The 23,476-nt window shown below is 40.8% G+C and overlaps 1 protein-coding gene and 1 long non-coding RNA gene across 7 annotated transcripts in view; both read right to left on the reverse strand.

Annotated features, from left to right (window-relative positions):
* The window catches only part of LOC125961927 (uncharacterized), a 183,994-nt gene that overhangs the window by 58,661 nt on the left and 101,857 nt on the right, over positions 1–23,476 (reverse strand). The window lies entirely within an intron of this gene.
* RCBTB2 (RCC1 and BTB domain containing protein 2) overlaps positions 1–23,476 on the reverse strand; it is a 37,340-nt gene that overhangs the window by 6,421 nt on the left and 7,443 nt on the right. For 3 of the 6 annotated variants that reach the window (XM_033436829.2, XM_033436831.2, XM_033436830.2), the window contains exons 2-13: positions 23,085–23,184; positions 20,044–20,111; positions 18,748–18,798; positions 14,224–14,379; positions 13,849–13,999; positions 11,456–11,622; positions 10,519–10,677; positions 10,294–10,401; positions 9,089–9,231; positions 4,567–4,757; positions 3,925–4,051; positions 2,812–2,951 (exon numbers count right to left, since the gene is read on the reverse strand). In XM_033436829.2, the coding sequence (XP_033292720.1) occupies positions 2,812–2,951; positions 3,925–4,051; positions 4,567–4,757; positions 9,089–9,231; positions 10,294–10,401; positions 10,519–10,677; positions 11,456–11,622; positions 13,849–13,999; positions 14,224–14,379; positions 18,748–18,798; positions 20,044–20,097 (1,447 nt within the window). In that variant the 5' untranslated portion in view covers positions 20,098–20,111; positions 23,085–23,184. The remainder of the gene's footprint in view (positions 1–2,811; positions 2,952–3,924; positions 4,052–4,566; positions 4,758–9,088; positions 9,232–10,293; positions 10,402–10,518; positions 10,678–11,455; positions 11,623–13,848; positions 14,000–14,223; positions 14,380–18,747; positions 18,799–20,043; positions 20,112–23,084; positions 23,185–23,476) is intronic. The other 3 variants (XM_049701062.1, XM_049701061.1, XM_033436833.2) reach the window with 2 other exon arrangements.

Genomic DNA, 23,476 nt, shown 5'->3' on the forward strand with positions numbered 1-23,476 from the left:
TTTCACGGAAGGTACTTCATAGAGGGCCCAAAGGACAGAGAGCCAGGATTTCATCAACCTTACAACATTAACTGTTTTTATATCTGCTAATAAGTTTTGTACATGTGGTAGAATTTGGTAGAAATTTCTACTAAGTTTGGTAGAAACTTGCTTTCACTATAACATGACAAATATTATCAAAATTATAGAAGAAAGGCCTACGGCCCTCTGAAATCTTTTGAAATCTTGAGAGTCGTGAATGGCCCGATTGTTTCTGGTCAGTTCTCAACAACTCCCAAATTCACATCAACAGCCCCACACACTCCGAGCCATCAGACTCCCATATGCGTGTACTCACAGGTACTGCCCTGAGCCTCCACTCCAGGGGGCCCAGCTCTGCACCCGTTCTAGGCACCCCCCTCTCCACAGGCTGGCCAAGGAGCCAAGTGCCCACTCCTAGACCACACTTTGTGCTCCTGGGACCCTGGGGTTCCCTGAATAATCAGCCCTGAAGCCACATATGTCGGTATTTCCTCCCCTGCAGACCACGTGCAGGCCCCCAGCGCCCAGGGGTGGCCGGGGGGGTGGACTGGAGCACGGACATGCAGGCTGGGTGCCCACACACCCCTGGGATGCAGGATGTAACCGGTGATGGGTAAAGAAAGAGGGCAGGTCCTGAGCTGGAGGCCAGAGGCCTGTCCTTCCTGTGCCACTGTGTCCCAGCACAGAACTCCACGAGTCCTACAACTCTAAATTCCAGCTGAAACTCCTACCTGGCCTTTCAGTTCTTGATAAGGTATATTTTTCAAGGTATGAGGATTGAACATATTTTATCTGAAGCTTTTTAGCTTGACATATAACTTTAAATTTTTAGACAAATGGTGCACAGGCCTCCATTTAGACTCTTACCCAGGGCCCTGCAAATGTTAGGGGCGGGCCCATAAAAAAAAAACCTGCCACGCAGACATCTGAGAAGCAGCTCAAACTCCTTTGATTTTTCAAACTCAAGAGCAAAACCTGGTGCTCTCCACACTCAAGCCAAATACCTCAGAGCAATCATCCTTCTCTCTTTTGCCCTCAAAACCCACATCCCATCCACCAACAAATCCTGTCAGCTCCCTATTTAAGATATATTCAGAATCGGATCTCTTTCAACACCTCCACTGCTAGACCACCCTAACCCAGGGCACCACCATCTTAAACCTCAACCATTACAGTTACTGATCTTTTAAAAACAAATCCTCTCACCCCTGGAGTATAAGCTGCTGGTGCCTCTCCCTTCATATGTGCAGAAACCCATTCTCCCTTTCTTCCAAAATCGTAGACTACGTGGCTGAGCCATGACCATCTAGAAATAACCACCTCCCCCAACTTCCTGTGCAGCTGAGTTAAGGCCTTGGTTATCTCTGGTCCATGGTTTAAAAGAAGTGGGACTTCCTTAACCAACACTGGGATTTGCCCTTTGTCCCTTGTCACTGTCCCTTCCTCCATCCTGCTGCCTGTAATGCACATGTGGTCTTGGACATGAGTGCAGGGGCCACATGTAAGGATGCCTTGCACTGTATCCCTGTGTGACAGAGAGAGAGAAACTGTCTTGTTTAAGCCACTTCCTTTTTTCATTTTACTGCTAAAGCAAATCCTAAATAACGCAACCCTCGTGCTCAAAACCTTCCAAGGCTGTCCATCACGCCAAGAATAAAACTCGAGCCCTTCACGGTGGCCTCCAAGGTTGTACCTGGTCTTGCCCAGATCCAGCTGCCTGGCCTCAATTCCTCCGACTGCCGGTCTCATTCTCTCCCTCCAAACCACTCGGGCCTTCCCCCTCCCCACTCTTCCTCCTCCCCTCCCCCTCCCCCCTCCTCCATGTGCTACCTGTGTTCTTGTCTCAGACCCTTGCACCTGCTGTCTCCCTTGTTTAGAACACTCTTCACCTGGGCGTTTGCATGCTTCCCCCAGCTCTCTGCTCAGCACATGTCCTCACAGAGGCCTTCCCTGACCTCCCAACTGACTGCTTTTATTTCTTTGTTTAGGGCTGGCCTCCCTCCTCCCAGCAGCAGCTCCACAGGAGCAGGGCGTCGGTCTGTCTCATTCATAGATGCAGAGGGGAGCACAGCACATAGTGGGCCCCGGGCGCTCAGGTAGTGTGGGAGAAAGGAAGGAAAACTATAAAACTTAAGAAATCAGACTTTTGTTTACCTGAGGAAAATTAAATGCTGATCTGGTAAAAAGTGTTATTGGATTTATACGTGTAAAATGAATATTTAATTGAAAGATTTGAGAGCTGAACTCTTTCTTCAGTTCCTTACAGAAGTAACTCCTTAATTCTTCTGTCCCATGGGCCAACAACATAGCTGACAGCTGTAAACTGAAATTTAGTATGTTTTCACCTTGTGCCCGCTGGACGCCCTGTGCTGCTTTCCTGCCGTCAGTAACCCTGAGGTGCAGTGATGCACCAGATCACAGTGGGCCGTCCCGAAGGGACAGTCACAGTTACGGAGACCAGCAGGGCAGTCTGTTACATGCATTTTATCATTTTTATAATGTAAATATCTTGAAGGCAGCAGCTGTGTGGGAGCTAAAAAGTCGTGTACAGTATCTAGTAATTCAGGAAGAATGGCACCTGTCCCACAGTGCTGATGGTTTCATAATTCATCCATATCTCATTTTATCCATCCAGTCAACCTTTGTGTGAAGTGGGAACAAGGGAAAAGCATTTGGGTTCAACACACAAAAGGAGAACTGCTTCTGTGATTACCCTCACAGCCACTTCCTTTTAGGCTCTACACGAAGCACCTTTCTGCCAATCTCTTGGTCAAGTCTGGTGGCAATTACCTACAGCCTCCTCGGGGGACAGGCTGATGCTGTCTGTGTACAGGTACTCCAGGAAGGCTCGGTAAACAGGATATGAAAATTCACTCATTTCTACAATATCATCCTCACTGTCTTCCAACGAAGAGCGAAAGTGCTCACACCTGAAGGAAGAAAGAAGCATATCAGGTCCTGGCTTCTGCGCAAGAGCCCATGACCTTCCTGAGGAGTGTGTGCTCGTGGCGGTTAAAGAGGAAACAACTAACACGGAGAAAGGAAAAACACAGCACCACGCAACTTCGTGTCCTTACCTGGGCCCCTTGCTTCCCCTGCCGGCCGGAAGTCCGCAGTCGTTTATTCGACGAGGCTACAAATGCTAACCTGCTGCGGGGCGGCTGCCTCTGCGGCCACGAACTCCCAGGGGCCCTCCCACACCACGTCCGCGGAGCAGCACTTATAGAAATCAGGTAGGTTTATTTTCATAAACTCTCAGTAATTTTGTTTCTTCTCCTCCTGTTATGAGTTGAATTGTATCCCCAAAATTCATAGGCTGGAGTCCTAACCGCACTATAACAGTATTTGGAGAAAGGACCTTTACAGAGGTAATTGAGTTAAAAGGAGGTCATTAGGGTGGACCCTAATCCAATCTGACTGGTATCCTTACAAAAGGGGGGATTTGGACACAGGGAGAATGCCGCGTGAAGACTGGAGTTACGTTGCCACAAGCCAAGGGCTGCCAAAGACTACCAGCAAACCACCAGAAGCTGGGACAGAGGCATGCAACAGATTCTTCTTCAGCGCTCTCAGAAAGAACTCATTCTATGAACAACCCTGATCTTGAATTTCTAGCCTCCAGAACCACGTATACATATAGCTGATTCACTTTGTTGTACAGCAGAAACTAACACACCATTGTAAAGCAATTATACTCCAATAAAGATATATATTAAAAAAAAGAAAACAGAGAATACAGAAGAAATGCCACGTATAATGTGTTCACCCCACTGCACGGCACGCTCATAAGAGCAAAAAGAGCCTTACCTTTTTTCAGAATCACAGACGTGCCTAACATAGTTCCTTGGAACTAGAAAACAACAAACATATTTATTTCAATTCTTGGAATAAATGATTCCTTACCTAATTTTGAGAAGGACTTTATGCGCATAAATGTACTTTCCATCCACCAGAAATCTCAGGTCTGCGGTGCTGGGATTGTCAAATTCTCTCTTCAGGGACTCAGCCACGGTGAGGTGGCCGTCAGGTTCTGGGGGGCGGGGGGCGACACCAGCGCTTTCTAAGGAGGATGCAGGCCCAGCACGGCTCTGCTGACACGAAAACACCAGTTCCCCAAATAACTGCCCCACTGAGCTATGCGCTGTTTTCCTAAATACAGATTCCCGCTGCTGCAATCATTAAGGATAAGAACCTCAGACACATCTGCTTATAAATCTGGCAAAACAACTACAGTCCCAAACCACCACACTAAATAAAATTTTTGAAAGTCTGAGTAAATATACCAGCTAAAAATAAAAGCTATAGTTTCCCAATCCCATCAGAAAGCAATCCAAAGGACTTTTAATTTAGTATGAGATACTGATTTCTAATACTTTTGAGAAAAATGAATCGATCCAATGAGTTCCCTTTCACAGGAGCTCATTAGAGGGAAATAAATTGCCTGATACTGCACTGAACAAAGTCCTCACTATCAAAAAATGAAAACACCAGAAGTTCTCGTTCTAGCTTTCAGGCCACCACCCCGATGGACAGCAATCAGCTCACCCACGGACAGGAGGCGCCAGGTGACGGCGGGCGTGGCGAAGCAGGCGAACACGTCGTCGGTGGAGGAGAAGTGGGTGAGGTGAGGCAGGGTCACCGACTGGCCCCGGCACTGGCCCCACATGTACACGTGCCCTCCCTGCGTCTTGGCTGCAGACGTGTGGGTAGAGTGGCAGGCCGCAATCTCTGTAATTCTAGGTCCACAAACACACACCAAGTAAACACGGTAAACAGGAGAAGAAACAAGGTGACTTTTTCTTCCCTTAGGTCTAACTGAGTAAAAACAAAAACAAGACTTAAGACACCTAAGCGTCTCAACTGTCAGGCACCCAACAGTTATTTATATGTAAGCTATGCCTCAGTGGCACTTATGGAAGGTCTGCTTGTTACCACTTCTAGCCAGTAGGCCCAGAAAAATATGTACCATCCTGTTCTGAAATTCAAGTATTAATACAATCCAAGAGAGCAGAGACCAAAAACAAAGACGAAAAAAAAAGTGATTTAATTGTTTTCTTAAAACATTACTTACTAAAGCAGATCAGAAAGATTTGGGCCATCTCAACCCAGGGTCAATAAATATTTTCATCAAAACTTTACCAATTTTAGGGTTAAATGAAGCCTGCTGTGGGTCACCCCAACTCACACTGCAAACAGTAAGTGCAGTGGTTCTGACTCACCGGACTATATCATCCGGAACCCAAGAGAGCAGTTTTCTGGGATCAACCACATGTTAGACCCTATTTCAGTAAGTTCACGATTGATAGGCAGGTAGTTCTCAGAACACTTCCTAGTGGAAACCACTGTTTTGTTGAGTTGAAAATAATTATTTTCTCTCAGACTAAGCCACCATACAGAATTAAAGAAAATAAACTATTTCCCCAAGTGAAGTACCATCTTGATTCTGTCTCGGGCAATGGTACCAGCATCCTCACTGACTTAGGCTCAGAACTTCAGGGTCATCTTTTACTTCTCCCTCCTCATGTATCTCTTTCTTCAGAACATCCGCTTGACGAATAACAGCAATTCTTTCTTTGTAGCGCCTCCCATTTGCCACACCCTCATCAAGCACCCATACCCGGACCAACACAACTCTTCGGTCTCCCTGCCTCCGACCTAAATCGCACAATGCTGGCAGGTTAATGATCCTCTTGAAACACCATTCTCATCACTACATTCAAACCTTCGTTGACTTCCCATAAGACAAAAATCCAGACACATGACCTTAAGGCATTCCCTAATTTGCCTTCCATCTATGTCCAGCGTTCTCTCAAATCACCTTTGCCCACACACTCTCTGTTCCAATCAACAGATGTACTCACTGCCCCTCAATGTCATTATGCACAAAGTCCTTGGTCAGGAATGTTCTTTCACACTTTGGGAGACCACTTACAATGACAGCCTCTCTTTTCCCTGATAACGTTCCATGAAAAATGTAACTGATTGGAACACAATTGTGTCCTTCTATGCTAAACTACTCAACATCAGGAAATCAAAATAACTTCATTCCCACATTCACTTCTGAAATGTTTACCATTAGCCTCCGGGAGAGGGGAACAGCCTTTGCCATTCATTAGAGGAGGTGGGACACTGCTTCCACAGCACAGGGGTTAAGGACGCAGAAAAGCTGGGAAAGCTGGCCCTCCCTGAGATTGGCCTTGGGGCATTTACCTGGAGCAGCCAGTGCCATGCGGGAAGTCAGGGGTGGGGCTGAGGCTTGGCTGACTGCAGCAGCTGCTAGAGCAACCGAGAATGGAGAAGGTTTAGAGGGAAGCTTCAGGTCTCAGCTTGGGACTCGACCATCAGCCAAGGCGCCCTGCCTTTGCCTGAGGTCATCTGTCCTTACATCTGATTCACACCGAGAAGCAAATGTGGAAGTTCAGATTTTCCAGTCATACATGCAACGGACAATGACTATAAACTGAGCTAACCTTTACTGTCAGGATGTCTGGCATATTTCACACTTTATTTTGTAGCCATTCTTAATGGAAAAAATTACTATATGTTCATAATAAATAGGTTTGGTGTCACCTCAACGGAATGATCTGCAACAATGGCACAGCTTAATGTCTGAGAAGCACTAGACATGAAACAGCAGAGAGTGAGACAGAATGCAAAACAGAAAACGAGGAAAGAAAAAAGGTAATTTGTGAGGGAGGAGAATAATGGAGAAGAAATCATGATTATAAGACGACCAGAGCACTGTTTCCCAATCCTGGTTCTGTACGAGGCCAACACATAATAATGACCTCAAGAAGTCACAAAATACACAAAAATTCAAGGCAAAGTTAGTTTTAGATCAATCTAACTTAAGCTGTGTTTTTAGGGAACTTTAAAGACATGCTGGTCAATCAAAGTACTGAAAATTCAGAAAGACTGGGAATGACTGGGTTAGAGAAGAGAATCATTTTAATTATTAAAATCACTTCTATGTGAACATAAACAGTGTTAGCATTCCTCACCATAAATAGACTTAATCAGGTTTTTCTTGGGTTGCTGTTTGAGCAAATAATTCCACGTAGACAAATTTCCCCTTTCTGCTTCTGTGAACACGTAACCAAGACCTGACGACCCACCCCGCCCCAAGTTCAATGCTGTTCGTTCTGATTAGCCAAGCCTCCCCGTGATGGGCCCCAAGAGTCAGGAGTTCCCGAGAGATAAGTCATAACATATCTGCAAAGTTTCAGTCACTGAAAAGGGCGGGTAGGTGCCAAACAAGTCCCAGCAAACCCATAGGTTCCTCCCTTGCAATATTTGTGCGATGGGGAGCCTGCAAGCTCAGCAACCACCACCTGAAATTCAAGCACGGAAAACTGAGAAAAGCGGGAGCATCTCATTCAAAACACGCACCCCTGACATCCGTAGCCAAAATCATGTTTACGTGGACAAGACCAAGTGTGCAAGTATTTAGCTATTTCTACTTTTTTTTACATATATAATTCAAAGAAATGTTTTGAGTTATGAAGTTTTTGAAAAAGACAGAAAGCAATAGATAACTCTCCAGTGCCACGTGCCCTGACACTCACATAACTTCCGGGCCCTGCTTCTCTGCCTCTTTTGCTCTTTCCCACTGAGCCGCCCTACAGTCTGTCTGTCCCAGTGTGACCACAGTCAGAAGACCTGGCACTCACTCTGGGGCTGTCAGGACCGGCGGCGCAAGGTGGGGCACGTCGCTGGTGGGCAGACGGCAGCGGACTCTGTGAGTCCAGATAGAGGAGTTCAGTTTATTTTAAATGTGGCAGCACGAGAAAAATGGTAAAGCGCCATACAGACAGTCCGTTTTTATACCCATGTTACCTCTGATCCTTTAACACTTCTTCGCTATTTTGTCTAAATACCAAAAGTCCCCACTGAGTGGATTTGCTAGCTGGAGGCATTTTTGTGATTATTCAAAGCCTCAAGACTGTCTCTTCTCTTTTTACTGAGCGGCTCTGAACCACCTTTAAGAGAAATGAAAGTAACATGGCTGCTTGCATCTCCTGTGTGCCTGCCAGCTCGTGACCTTCATTACCTTTCCTCTTCCCCAATTCTTAAGGAGTCTAGGGTCTTACTGTAAGATATGGGGGGAAAAAAAGGTTCTTTAACCAATTTAACATAGGTTAAATAAAAGCAGCCAGGTTCACAATACTCAAATGAAAATCAAGGGAGCTGAAAATGACCATTTGGTTCTTCATTTTCATTGCTAATATTCCAGTAGAAACATATAAAAGAACTGCTACAAATGCAAAATAATTTATCCATATATTTACTTAAAATCAGATATAGCAAAAATTAATATGTAAAATAAAAATGAAAACAGCAATATTAATTTCCACAATGATTTCAACCCTGGCCTAATAGAACAGATAATAAAATGTTCTTGTTCTGTGCTCCTGTGTCAAGCAATGAAGAGTGAAAAGGCAGTGATATAGCCATGTTTGAGAAATTTCAAGAGACCTTCAAAAATAGTAGGATAATCTGGGGGAAAACTCTGGATATGCTACTCACTTAATACAACCTTGCAAACAAGTGCACACAACTCAGTTTTAATTTTTTAACCATTTTGCTCTGCTTCACAGTGATAGCCTGGGAGTTGAAGTAATGAAACAGCCCTATTCTTTTCAACTGGCAAATTTTATAAGTAGCGGCCCCCATCTGAGATACTTTCATCTTCCTAAACCATAGAAGATAGACCTCCAACGTTATCAACTTCTTCTTAAGAATGTGAAATAGAAAACAATAAGAATGCGGGGGAAAAGGTCTTTTTTGAGCGAGAAGAATAATGCGGAAAAGCTGTTGGAGGTTTAGTCATTGTAGTTTGTGTAAAGTAGCTATTGGAGGTATAGATGAAATACGGGTATGTGGAAACAAAATATTTAACATCAATCAACTTGCCCCAAAATTCTAAAGCCAATTTTAAAAAGGAATGAATGGTCTTGTTCAAGAATATTCTAATACTAGCAGTCAATTGCCCATAATTCTATACAATGCCTAAGTTTAGTTTAATCACGAAAGAACACTGAACTTATTTTGAAAATGCACATATTACCTGTCCTTTTCCACAACAACAGGAGTAGGGTAGGACTGGTTACTTTTATTGCCAGTGCCCAACTGGCCGTAAGAATTTGCGCCCCAAGCATACACTTGACCTTCATCTGTTAATACTAACGTGTGTGCATAGCCACAGGCAACCTGGAAAGAGAAAAACCAAATCCACTCAGGCTTGAAAACAGAAAGAAACATGTTTCACAAGATAGGTTAAGATTCAAAAAATGAAAAATAAAAAAGGGAAGAGGCAGTCTGCCAGAGAGGCAGGCATTAGGTTAACCAACATCCCTCCAGATCTAGCTTAGGCCCCGTGTGTGGTGAAAACTGCAGTGAGATCAACATGAGTCCTTCAGTGACAAAGAGTCCAGTTTATTCACCTTTAATACGGCATTCATTATGCTCACAGAGATCAAGGGGTGTGAAGTGAATAAGAAATAGACACTTCTATTTTTTAAGAATTATTTTCTCCTTTTATTATAAAAGTAAAAGATGTTCAATGTGAAAAAAATATAGGAAAGTATAATTATGAAAGTCATCTCAAGATCAGGATTTTTTTCTATTTATATATAAATATAGAGATATGCACTGATAGCTTTTTAAAAAAGTGATCATATCTGTATAAGTAGTCCTGTATCTTTCTTTTTACTTAACATTGCATATAGCATTATTTCCCTACCATTAAAAATCCTTTGTAAGCATCATCTCTGTTAATATAAATTTAGTCTTGATATTAATTTATTTAACCATTAACTTACTGTTTGGTTAGGTAAATTGTGCTGCTATTATTTGTTATCAATTTTTTTCTTTCTTTTTTTTTCTTTTTTTTTTTGCTATATCTTTACTACACCTTCTGCAAGTCACTTTCTCTTTGGTTCCTTAGGATAATGCCCTAAATTTAAGTAGAATTACAGACCAAAGGGTATGAATATTTTTAAGACTCTTGATACATACTGCCAAAGTTTCCTTGGAAAAGATGATAAAAATTTACATCCCAACAGCTATGTATGAGAGTGCACTGGAAATATAAATTTTCTGATAAACATCTACAACTAAATTCAGGAAAAGAGCTTTAACCTTTACTTCAGTCAAGATAGCCAAGCAGCTTACTTTTTCATCCTGCTAAGACAACTGAGTTTTTAAGTACATTGGTATCCTTGCCCCTGTAGCCTTAAAAACAGGCAGCATGTGAAGCAACAGTGGACATACCCGCTGGACACGAATGCCTTGCAAAGCTGCTACCCTACAGGGGGTTGGCTGGTTGCCGCTGCTGCCGAGTCCCAGCTGCCCGTTTCCATTGTAACCCCAGACATAGACCTGAGAGAAGATGAGAGACTCAATGCCCACGAAAGATGAACAGAAGCATTCCATGTCAGTATGACACTGAGAAGGTAGACAGGCTTTTTTAAGCAACACAGAAAATAACTTTCTTACCTCCCCAGTGTTCACCACTGCCATCGAGCACATCTGTCCACAGGCTATGTTCACAACTACTTTATTCTGTAAGCAGCCAGTGACTCTTCGAGGGATCGGCTGATTAGCTGTTGATCCAGACCCTACCTGCCCGGAGTTATTATAACCCCAGGCAAATACCTGTTTGAAAGAAGAGATCAATAAATGAAACACACTAATATATAAAGTGTCTCAATTGGCACTTACGGTGCCTCATCTTTGCCCTCAAAGTGCTTGATAACCATAAATGCTCACAACACGGGCAGGGAAGTTTCCATAGAATGCATTCTTACAAAATGTATTACTTTATTTTTTTTTTTAAGATTTTTTGATGTGGACCATTTTTAAAGTCTTCATTGAATTTGTTACAATACTGCTTCTGTTTTATGTTTTGGTTTTTTGGCCACGAGGCACGTGGGATCTTAGCTCCCTGACCAGGGATCAAACCCGCACCCGCTGCATTGGAAGGCAAAGTCTTAACCACTGGACCGCCCAGGAAGTCCCAAAGCATATTACTTTATAAAATTTGGTTACTGGCATTACCTACACAAACAGCAATGATTATAATCAAATATCATATAATCCTTATAAAAATATCTACTTTGCTTCAGCCATATTTTCCAGCATTTGGGGATTTTTCTTTTTGCAAATAATCCCCTTGAGTATAGCAACATAGAAGTAACAATACATCCTTTTAAATTTTGCAGTTATAGAAATCCTTACTACATACAGGCACACTTCATAATATAAACACCATGACTATGAACTGCTAACAAGAGTAAGACTGAATTTGAGGTAGGTGGTTATTTTAATCAAATGATCATATTTCCAGGACTGCTACAGGAATCTATATAATGTACTGAAATTAAAATCTTATTGAAATCTTATGATCAGTGGGATTTATGCTGACTATTCTCACCTCTCCATCAGATGTTAGCACCAAAGAATGGTAAGACCCACAGGCCACTTCAATGACTTGTTTGTTTGACAAATTAGTAGAGATATGACAGGGCACTAGACCATGATTAGTTGTCCCATTGCCCAGCTGACTGTAACCATTGTGACCCCAGGTAAAGACTTCTCCTTCTGAAAATAAAAAGAAACATAACCAACTTTCAAAACATCTATTCTTATATGAAAATATATATATTACACACTTCCACAAATGGAAACTAAAACTTCATATGCAAAAGCTAATCAACTTCCCTATTCCACAAAACTCATTTTATAAAAGAATACATTTGGGAAGTTTAACTACATTCTACCTCAAAGCAACAAGATGAAATTTAAATGGATTCAGTTATAATAGCTAGAAGATAGGTTTTTAATAAACAACAGAGAAAAGGCTGCTAAGAGTAAGAGAAAAAAAAAACATTGAAATTAGACAGACTGTAAGGTCATTTAACTTCTCTGAACCTTAATTTCCTTATCTATAAAATGATCTCCAAGTTAATTTTTTGAATCTTTGTTATATTACTTATTGTGCAGTATAATACATATTCAGAAAAGTTCTTAAACTGTATATACACAGTTTTATAAATAATTGCAAAGTACACATCCATGTACTACCACTCAGGTCAAGAAATACAATCTTATGATCACCCCAAAAGCCCCCCACATATACATCCTGGATAACAGGATTTAGTCTTTCTTGGTTTTGAACTTAACATAAATGGAATAATACAGTATATACGCCTTTCATCTGTATTTTTCTACCCTATTGTCTCTTTGTGCGACATTCCAGATAATTTCTTCTGATCTACCTTCCAGTTTATTAATTTTCTCTTGCTGTGTTCAAACTGCTGCAAAACTTGTCCACTGATTTTTTCATTTTGATAATTATATTGTTTATTTGGTTCTCTTTCAAGTCTTCTATGACCTCTTCAGGTATCTTCAAGCTCATTTTTTATTTTTTCAAACATAATAAGTACAGCCATCTTATAAGTGGTATCTGGTAATTCTAATATCTGATATTTAGTAGTTGTTTTTTGCTGTCTTTTTTGCAGGTTCTTATTCAGGGTGCCTTGTTTCCTTGTACCTGCTTATCTTTGACTATGTGCTACTAATTGCCATTGAAAAATGATTTTTCAATGGCATTATATTCCTTCAGGCCTAGAATGAAGGTACTTTCGTCTAGAAAGAATTTGCATTAACTTCTCTCATGTTCTTAAGGCACTTTAAAGGTACCTCTTTGATAAATCCAAGGCCTGAGATTTCTTGGACCATCCAATCTAAGGTGAATTGGAATACAAATCCATGGATACAACACCTCAGGGAGAGGTTTTCTTTCTTTTTTTCTCCTTGCTTTGCTCAGAGCCAAGGAATTCTTCTATTGAGTCCCTTCGAGATGAAAGAACTGACTCACCCTTGCCCTGAGAGTGTAGCCCTTTGTGGTCCCAGCCTAACATGTGAGGTCTTTGACTTGTGACCCCTTCACCTCGTAAGTACATCAGACCACAACACTCTTTAAGTGCATAGGCAGATGGCTTTAAGGCAAAATTAGCTTCAAGGTCCCCTCTAACTTCTTAGTTCATACTTTCTCTTAAATATATTTGGTCTAATAATTCCTTTCTGCCTTATCAGTATTTTGATGCTTTTAGAAAATTAAAAAAGTATATTTTATATAGAATTTGTATTTGTTTTCAGTGCAGAAATGGTCTGAATAATCCAGCCTGCTACTACTGGCAACCAAAAATCCCTAAAACTTATTTTTAAAATGTGAAATAAATATACAAGAGTATTTATAAAATTTATTTTCCATTTAAAGAACACTAATAAAATGAATACCCAGCTTGAGGGAAACTCTAAGGTATGTTTTAATTATGTTGTCTTATAAGACTGAATGCATGAAATAGCCATGAGAATATTTAATTCTTTATACTATTAATACCAACTAGAGCCATCAGTCACTGTTTAAAGTCAGGATCACAGAACGCTAACAGTTAGAGCGGATCTTCGAATCTAGCTTTCATCGCTCTTCTCATAGATCAAGAATCTCAAGTTCAAAAAGTCCTGAGTGAGTTCAGCATTCTAATGCAAAATAATTACACATATCAACAAAAGGAATTCACTGGGCTTATCGCATTGTCATTCTTACACCCAAAGTGCCAATAACTGCTAGATTCCGTCTGCTACATTATCTTACTTTGATATTGATACTGATATTTCATATTGTCCAAAGCACAGTCAAGTTCCCAGGGCAGAGGCAGAACGCCAATCAAAAAGTATGTTCTCAGTGTAAGGAGTGGTCCTAGTCTTGTTCCTCAACAAAGAAAGCTATGGCTAAAATTCCACCCTGTGTTCCTAGGTTACCTGCTGTTGCAAGGACAACATGTGGACCACTCCCATAGCTGAGGCAGGCAATTTTTTTGCCACTTAAAGAATCCAGTCTCCGAGGTTCAATGGTGCTCTGGACATCACCTAATCCCAAACAGCCACAGCAGTTTGTGCCAAGCACAAAAATCTGTGGGAAAAACCAGAGTTAGTTCAAGCAGTTCTATTTCTGACAAACCTGTACATTCAAACAGGCACAGTTCCCCTAGGGAAACTGCTTCATTATTTAATAAATAAGAATCTACTCTCCGTGCATTTTTTTTACCTTAATTCCTTCCTTAACTCCTTAGTTCCCCCAAGATCTTCAATTCAGCAAATCCATTACTGAAAATGTAATTTTTTCTTCAACATTACCTCATCATTTACTGTAGTATATAAAACTTCATTGCCAGCACTGCCAAAGACACAGGCCTGACGAACTAACTGCAGTTCTTCCTCAGAACAAAGGGAGAAAATTGGCCACTTTCCCACATCTAACATCTTCAAAGATGACAGAGTAGCCTGTACTGGCTGAAAAAGAATTAAAAAAATAAGTAAATAAAATAAATCTATATATATATTGACTAATAATAAAAAATACATTTTCTTTGCCCCCTTCATTTCTGTAGAAGAGTTAGCATTGGTTTGAGGAGGAACAAACCCTATCTATATTGGGAACTGCCTTTACAAGCCTGATTGCTTCAGGACCCTCTCACTGCAACCAAGAGCCAGAGGTCCTGGATGGAATCAGATCTCACCTATTAATTTTCCTCAAGGACACAGGAATCACACAAGGCTGAACTCTGGGGAGGTGAATGTCTGGCAAGCACTTTCAGTGTCGGTTATATCTTAAATGTAGCTCTGGAAACTAAGCTGCTTATGAAAGCAGGAAAAAAGGGAGAAGACTGCTGTTTCATCTGCTGCCCAAGTCTTAGCAAAACAAGTCCTTGGGAAAGAACAATGCCAAAGGTGACACCAAGGAAAAAGTCCAGAAGGTTTCAGTTCATGGGTCAGTTCTGACCATTCAGTTTGAGCAACTGGTGGGTTCCCTCATCCCCCCACTCAGGTTTGGGGATTGGTAGGACGAAAACACCCAGAAAGGACATGTATTCGTTTGCTACAACTGCTGAAACAAAGTACCACAAATTGAGTGGCTTAAACAACAGAACTTTATCTTCTCACAGTTCTGGAGGCTAGAAGTTCAGAGTCAAGGTATCAGTTGGTCTGGTTCCTCCTAAGGGTTGTAAGGGGAAGATCTGTCAGGTCTCTCCCCTCGGCTTGCAGACGGCCCAATTCTCCCTGTGTCTCTCACATCATCTTCCCCCACATGCGTCTGTCTCTGTGTCTCAATTTCCCCTTTTTTATAACGATACCAGTCATGCTGGATTAGGTCACCCTCATGACCTCATCTTAACTAGACAATCTGCATCTGCAGTGACCCCATTTCCAAAAAAGGTCACCTTCAAAAATAATGGGGTATCTCGGTCAATTTGCTAAACCAAAACACCATAGACTGGGTGGATTATAAACAAGAAAAATTTATTTTTTATAGTTCTGGAGGCTGGGAAGTCCGAGCTCAAGGTGCCAGCATGATCATGTTCTGATGAAGGTGCCCTTCCTGGTTCAGAGCCAGAGTCTTCTCACTGTGTCCTCTCACTGTGTCCTCTCGTGCTGGAAAGGGCTAGGGATCTCTCTGGAGCCCCTTTTATAAAGCACTAATCCCATTCATGAGGTTTCTCCCCTCAGGACTTAAACAATTCTTGAAGGCCCCACCTTCTAATACCAATACCATCACGTTTGGGGGTTAGGATTTCAACATATGAATTTGGGGGGGATACAATCAAACCCACAACAGGATGCATTAAGATCATGAGCATTTGCACTCCCATAAGAGCATTCAATGTGGACATGATAAAGCTGTTTTTATTTATTTATTTATGGCTGCATTGGGTCTCCGTTGCTGTGCACAGCGAGCGGGGGCTACTATTCGTTGCAGTGCATGGGCTTCTTATTGCATTGGCTTTTCTTGTTGCGGAGCATGGGCTCTAGGCGTGTGGGCTTCAGTAGTTGTGGCACACAGGCTCCGTAGTTGTAGCTCACGGGCTCTAGAGTGCAGGCTCATTAGTTGTGGCGCACGGGCTTAGTTGCTCTGCAGCATGTGGGATCTTCCCGGCCCAAGGATGGAACCTGTGTCCCCCTGCATTGGCAGGCAGATTGTTAACCACTGCATCACCAGGCAAGTCCCTGGTGTTTAAAACAGATAAAGCTGTTTTAAAGAGAGCTTTTACTTATTTGCTACACTGGAAACATTTTTACTTACATACTTTTCAACTTCCAAAAATTTTTAAGATTATAATAAGATGCATAAATAGCCAACATGCCTATCAAATGCCACGTCTAGCCATTTCTCTCAATAATCACCAAACTCTAGCTTAATTTAAAGGAGCAAAGGATTTTCTAAGCCCTATCTTTCCCACCAGATATTAAATCAGTCTTACCAGATATATGTCTAGTAGAGAGCAGATCAGACTAGCTACTTGTTTTAGAAAGGATATTTGTGCTTTTCACCTTAGGAGTCAGGGGAAAAAATTATTTATTTATCCAGTCATTCATTCATTCATTTATAGGACTTGGCTCACAAGATTATGGAGGCTCAGAAGTCCTATGTTTGCATTTATAAACTGGAGACCTAGGAAAGCTGGTGGAATAATTCAATCCGAATCCAAAGGCCCGAAAACCAGAGGAGACAATGATGTAAATCCCAGTCTGAGGGCAGAGGATGAAATGAGACGTCCCAGGTAAATCAGCGAAGCAGGAAAAAAGGGATGAATTCTTCCTTCCTCTGCCTTTTGTTCCAACCAGGTTCTCAACAGATTGGATGATGCCCACCCACACCAGGAAGAGCCCACCCATTTACTGAGTCCACCAGTTCCAGTGCTATTCTCATCTGGAAGCACCCTCACAGACACACCCAGAGACGATGTTTAACCTGGGCACTGGGGGCCCACTCAAGCTGACATGTAAAGTTAACTATGTGAAGACACACAGTGAAGATGGAGGCAGAGACTGGAGTGATGCAGCTATATGTGCCGGAACACCAAGGGTGCCGGGAGCCCCCAGAAGCTGCAGGCTTCTTCTCTCAAGCCTTCAGAGAGCGTGGCCCTGCGGACACCTTGATTTCAGACTTCTGGCCTCCAGAACTGTCAGAGAGTAGATTTCTGTTGTTTTAAACCACCTGGTTTGTGGTACTTCATCAGGGCAGAAACTAATACTAAGAAACTAACACAGAGGGGAAGCAGTTTGTCACTGCTAACAGCATCACCCTCCGTGAGTGGCATAGCCTGAACCAGGGGAAGCTCCCCTAATGCCAAATCGGGCCACTTCCCCCCATGACACCACCAAACTGTAAGACCCTGCCTGGAGAATGATGTCTTCTATTATCTTTTGGGCAGCACCTAAGGCCACTGTGGGGCTAATGACAGAATCTTGTTCTGTTACCTTTTAGTCTAAGCTTCTACTTTAAATTACCCACCTCCTTATATTATGAAGGAATCTTACTTTCTGTGAGGTGTTCATTTTAATATTTTTTTTCTGATTTAAGTCTATAATTTTCAGAAAGAACAACGTTTGGGATGTGGCATCAAATATTTCATGTAGACGTGCTAACGTGCTAGTTAAAAGAGTTCTTAACGTAGTATTTCTAATCTTCACAAGTGCAGGACATACACATTGCTATCCTCATTTTACATATGAGGAACCTGAGGGCCAGAGAGACTGAGAAATATTCCAAGATCACCAGCTTCTCAGTGGGTAAGCCAGATTTCTTTCCACAAATCATCTGTTGCTAAGTAAAAAGTTCACATAAAAAGTGATAACTCCTGGGCTTCCCTGGTGGCGCAGTGGTTGAGAGTCCGCCTGCCGATGCAGGGGACCTGGGTTCGTGCCCTGGTCCAGGAGGATCCCACATGCCGTGGAGCGGCTGGGCCCGTGAGCCATGGCCGCGGAGCCTGTGCTCCGCAACAGGAGAGGCCACAACAGTGAGAGGCCCGCGTACCGCAAAAAAAAAAAAAAAAAAAGTGATAACTCCTGGCAGGCCTAGTGTTTGCTTGCATTTGTAGGGCTTTGGCTGTTGTGCTCATGAAGTCCTTAATGAACAGGGCAGTAATGCCCACTGTGGGTTGTCTTCCTTCATGGAGCTCACAATTTAATAGAAAACAAATAATTCCAATATAACCTAAATACAACAGGTGTGAATACATTGCTTTTTAAATCTCTGCCAGAAGGCTGGCTACTGGAGGTTAGTCATCAAAAATTCATGTTTCTAAGTCTGTGGGGAAACTTCTTCATAGGGAACCAATGACTTCATTTATAAAATGCACATGTTTATACTTTTTTGAAGTAAATATTTAATATCAGTCTCCAGGAATTGAGTATCTTCTCTCACAGAAGAAAAATACATTCTTCTGTCTGGCATAATCTTGAGCATATATAGTTATACACATTGTACATACTGTATACATATGTACATATATAGCATATATGTATACTCTGTATACTCTGTATACATATATACATTGTATATAGTAAGAGTGTACGTAATATAAGGACGCACACACTTTAGGAGCCTCAGTCACACTACAGCCAGCCTGCACGATAGCAGGCATCTCCGCAGAAGGCACCCAACTACCTCTGCGCCCAGCTATTAAGTAAGGGACTGGCTGAGCAGAAGCCAAGAGTGGGCAATAAAAAAACTGTAGGGGAAAAAAAGCACTACCAGGGAGCAAGAGCTCGGCAATATACATCATCAAGGTCGTGTCCCAGGAATCTGCATCCTAGCTTGGAGCCTCCATCCTGCACCTGTCACCAGCGTAGGTGAGAATTAACCCCAGGCCAGCTTACCTTCACTGCTTTGCTCACATCCAAGCCACCTCTCTCATCTTTCACTGGCATCTGTTTGGGAAATGCAAAGCAGTAAAATTTTTTAATATTAGCTCAAGGAAAACATAATTAAGGAAATACATCTCCATAAAGTTAGAGACCAAAATGCATTTTATCGTTGCTTTGAGTGTGTGCTCCCTGTATTAACTCTGCTTCTCCATCCATATGAAGAACCAGGTGGATTATGATACTTCATTTAACTATGGACAACTATTAAGTTGTCACAGTTCAATTTAAAATACCGCATATAAAAACAGAATTAAAATTACATGTTGGGCATGCCTAGCAAAAAAAAAAAAATTCTTAAAGAACAGCCAACACCTCACATTTTGAGAATTTCCTGGCAGCATAACACCATGTAATAAAGTAATTTCTTTGCTAATTCCATGAGTTTTTTATTTTACAAAATCTGTGCCCAGAAGAAAAATAATGAAATTTTCTATGAACATTCTATAAGACTTTCAGGTTCTATACATTGCTTTTGTAAGCTACTTTCCTACAGGAGCTCACAAATGAGCACTTCGAGTCAGCACGCGGCAATACTATGGTTCAGTTCAGAAGCTGTGCTGTTTTTGTACACTACGCTGGCTGTGATGATGATTTACATCGTTTACTGAATTTTGACCGTATTTTATTTTTTAAAAAGTGGAAAACAGAAAAATGAAAGTGAATGGTGGCAGTTAATATTAAGCTGTCAGCAGTGAAGAGCAGATATTTCATAAATTTCATAAAATCAACATGAGATAGAGATCGATACGCATGCTGAAAGATGTGAAACTTTTAACATCACTTGCACACTGACCGGACTTAAGCTGGCTGACTGTAATATTCAGATGTGATGGAAACGAAATAAAGAACATCTGCGATGAATTAAGAACATGTCATCTAAGATTAAGTATTTTGTCATTTTTTTTAAAAGCTCTGGCAGTGGAGCAAACATTGTTCAACTCAGACCCTTTTGCAGGACAGCATTTTCTGTGAAAGTAGGGGTGGTGTGGCTCCTCATCTAGCTCAAACGTCACCGCCTCTGGGGACCCTTTCTCTACTCCTCACACAATCCCCAGAGTCCCCTGCTGGTCCCTCTGGCATTCTCTACACCCATAACAGTGATGGGCCAGCCTCTCAGTCACTATACTGAGAGCCCCTCAAAGACAGACACTATCTCATTGATCTTCCTATTGGATAACCAATAGAGGTTTGATGAAGTATGTTTTATGTGACAGAAAATATATGCTCCAAGGGCATGATTTTTCTAACCTTGACACTTTTTCCATAGAGAAGGAAAAGTTCTTCTTCCATATGGTCTTCCATGGTCCTGTGCAGTCCTTGGGGAAAAAGTATGTGGTAAAATCAAGATCCCATATGTCGAGTGAAACTGGGCAGGTTAAAATTACTTTACTTCTAATTAACAGAGAAAATAAGCTAAGCTCAAATATGGTGAAGGAAAATAAGGGAATTAAGTTTGGGGCATGGGAGTTCACAGCTGTAAAACCCAGTAGATGTTTTAACTGTTGTTCTCCTATGAGAATCCTCCTGCTGAGGTGTGGAAAAATAATCCCAAGATAAACCTATATTCTTAAATCTATTAGGGAATGAGTAGAAAATTTTCATTTCAGAGTTGACTTCCTATAGATAAGAAAAAATAAACTGTAGACCTTGGTCAAATTTCCCTTGGGATTGGAAAGTTCCAAATCACTGTGAAGAGTAGACTTATCAATTCTCAGCTCCACTGAAGAGTGTATGATTTGCTAAGGGGAAGGGAGGGGGGAATGAATGAAAAGAATAAAAGGATGAAAGAATGAATGAACAAATGTGACTTGTTATCTTAACAAAAAATCTGAAACAACAGCCATCCAGTATGTAGCTATAGCACTGAATGTGCTTGCCTTAATGAACCAGCTCCACAATGACTACCTTCTACCACATACAAGTAACAGCAGAAGCAGCCCTATCACATAACAGGCAGTATGTCTGGACTGTGGTTAAATCATTACACAGTTATCACTAAAAATAAATATGAATAAATATTCTCTCTCCCCTCAGAAGCAATTTAATGAAATCATGTTTAATAATGTTGATATTCTGATTCATTAGGCTGGCTCCTATCTACTCACATACAACCCATATTTCAAATGCCTAAAATCAGAACATTTTATCTAATACTACCTACAAGCAGTTAGAGCCTTGCAATAGGTAAAAACAATAACCAAAATAAGGCTAAGTCTTAACAGTGTTCCTTATCAATGTTTTATATTCACTTGAGGATACTGGTAAAATTCTGTTTTCTTCAGCTGTAAAAGGTCTCTCAGCATATAAGGAATAATAAATAATATATTCAGAATAATTATTACTCAAACTATGGCAATTAATACAAATCATTATTTCTAATGTTTGGGAAAGATATGCTTGTTGTGAAAAGGATCACTTAGACTTTTCTCACTTATAAATTTCTAAAACTTGATCTGGTTGCCATCATGGAAAAATAATTTCATGCAGCAGCTATTCCTATATCATCTGTCTTCTCTATGAATTTTCAAGCTCTTTAGGAGAGAGGACCATGACTCATTCATTGCTATAACTACCACAACACATGGCTCAGAGCAGAACACAAGATATTCGTTGAAAGCATCTTCTGAATACAGCTTTTTGTAGATTGCAGACAGCCTATATTGGGGATTCTTCTCTTTTTGGCCTCATCTTAACTGGAAATACCTTTTCCATAACTGCCCCAAGTTTACTGGAATAAAAAATAAGAAGATAAGAGAGGGAAGAGAAGAAAGAGGAAGAGAAGAGAAATTAGAAGAGGAAGGGAATTCAAAGGCAAAAAAGGAAACAAACAAGAGAAGGAAAAGGGATCTAATTAGAGAAGTGAATGCCCCTCACTGGACTTTAGGACCCCTTTGTGTCCCTAGCAGAAGGGAAATCTTGCTAATATGCTGAGATCACTGAACAGTAATCCTGGGGTTTGTTTTGTTTTGTTTCCCCACCCCATCCCTCTACCATTGTAGGTAACCAGCTTCACTGGTTTCTGGTTTCTTCTTCTGTTTCCTTTTGCAAAAATAAGCAGACATATGTATGTGTTTTTATTCCCCAGTTCTTTCTTGTACAAAATATAGCATACTTTACATACCCTTTTGCAAGCTTTTTTTTTTTCACCTAACAATGTATCCTGGAAAGCACTCTATATCAGCTAATAGAAATTTTTTAACACCTGCATACCTTGGGTTTTTAAGGAGAAAAATAAATAGCTCTTTTCAGTGTCTTTGATCAGTTTCAAGTAGAGTAACTCTTTAGAAATTAGAATGGTGAAAAGCAGGTCATTAGAATGGTGAAAAGCAGGTCATTCCGTTTATTTGACTAATCAGGTTAAGACATAATTACATGTATGGCATTTGAAAATTACCATATTCAAAGAAATAACATTCAGTAAAATTCAATTAACACTAAAGATAATATTAACATCATTTCATTTTTGTCAGTCAGAATGTCCTTGAAGATTTAAAAATGATTCATGATTAATTACTATTATACAGTACTGTGAAAAAAATGATGTCAAAATCTGTAGCATTGTGGAAAATGGTTGGCTTTATTTATTTATTTATTTCCTTTTTGGCTGTGCTGCGCGGCTGGCTTGCGGGGATCTTAGTTCCCCGACCAGGGATTGAACCTGCAACCTCGGCAGTGAAATCACGGCGTTCTAACCACTGGACTGCCAGGGAATTCCCTGGTTGGCTTTTTTTTAACATTATTCCAATGTGATACAAATAAAATAGAGAAAACTAGCTTTCCCAATTTGCACTACTTGAGGAATATAGTTTGCGGAATATATGTGAGGATTATAGTTATCTCAACCTGTTATATGTGATATCACCAGGCTATTGTTATAGCAACGCTATAGTAATATATCAACATATACGTCTTAAAAATCCATAATACGCATATAGAATACCACATCCATGATGTGATAAACATGAATTCTAAATAACAGCAACAATAATAACAGTTAAAATAAACAGTTACCAGGTGCCAAGCACTAAGTGCCTTATATTATCTCATTTAATCTTTACAATAGCCAAAAAGAAACAGGTGTAATCATTGCCTCTGTTTAATGGACATATTTCAATACTTTGACTAACAGTCACCAGTCAGTCAGGGTCAGAGCCAGGACTAATTCCAAAGTCCTTGCTCTTGGACCCTCCCCTGTAATGCAGGGATATTTTAAGTTTTCCTGCGTACATTCCAGATGGTTTTACTTTGTACTGACTGGTTAGGAACATTCCCACCAAAAATGTTTGTACCTGATTGTTTCTAAATTTCTGGAGCCCAGTATTCAGTCATCTTTAACCCTGTTCCTTCTAGATCCTTGTGAAGTTGTCGTCTAGGGTAAGGTAAATGTGACTGAAAATGGAAATACATAAATAAATTCTATTAGAGAACAAAAGAAAAGGACAAGAATATACCATCTTGAAACTTTAACAAGCCAGTATTTATCTCAGAAAAATACAGTTAAAAAATTATATCAGCTCTATTTACTGTTAGAAAGTCAGCAGCAGAGGTGCTCAATTATAAAAAGAATTAATATTATAAAATATAACTTTCAGATATTATAAGTTTTGGGAAAGGGCTTCAACAACTTGGATGCTGAAACTTACAAAACAACACTTAACGTTTAATCTATAGTATTTCAACA

The sequence above is a fragment of the Orcinus orca genome, chromosome 18, assembly GCF_937001465.1.
Source record: "Orcinus orca chromosome 18, mOrcOrc1.1, whole genome shotgun sequence".
Classification (NCBI taxonomy): Eukaryota; Metazoa; Chordata; class Mammalia; order Artiodactyla; family Delphinidae; genus Orcinus; species Orcinus orca.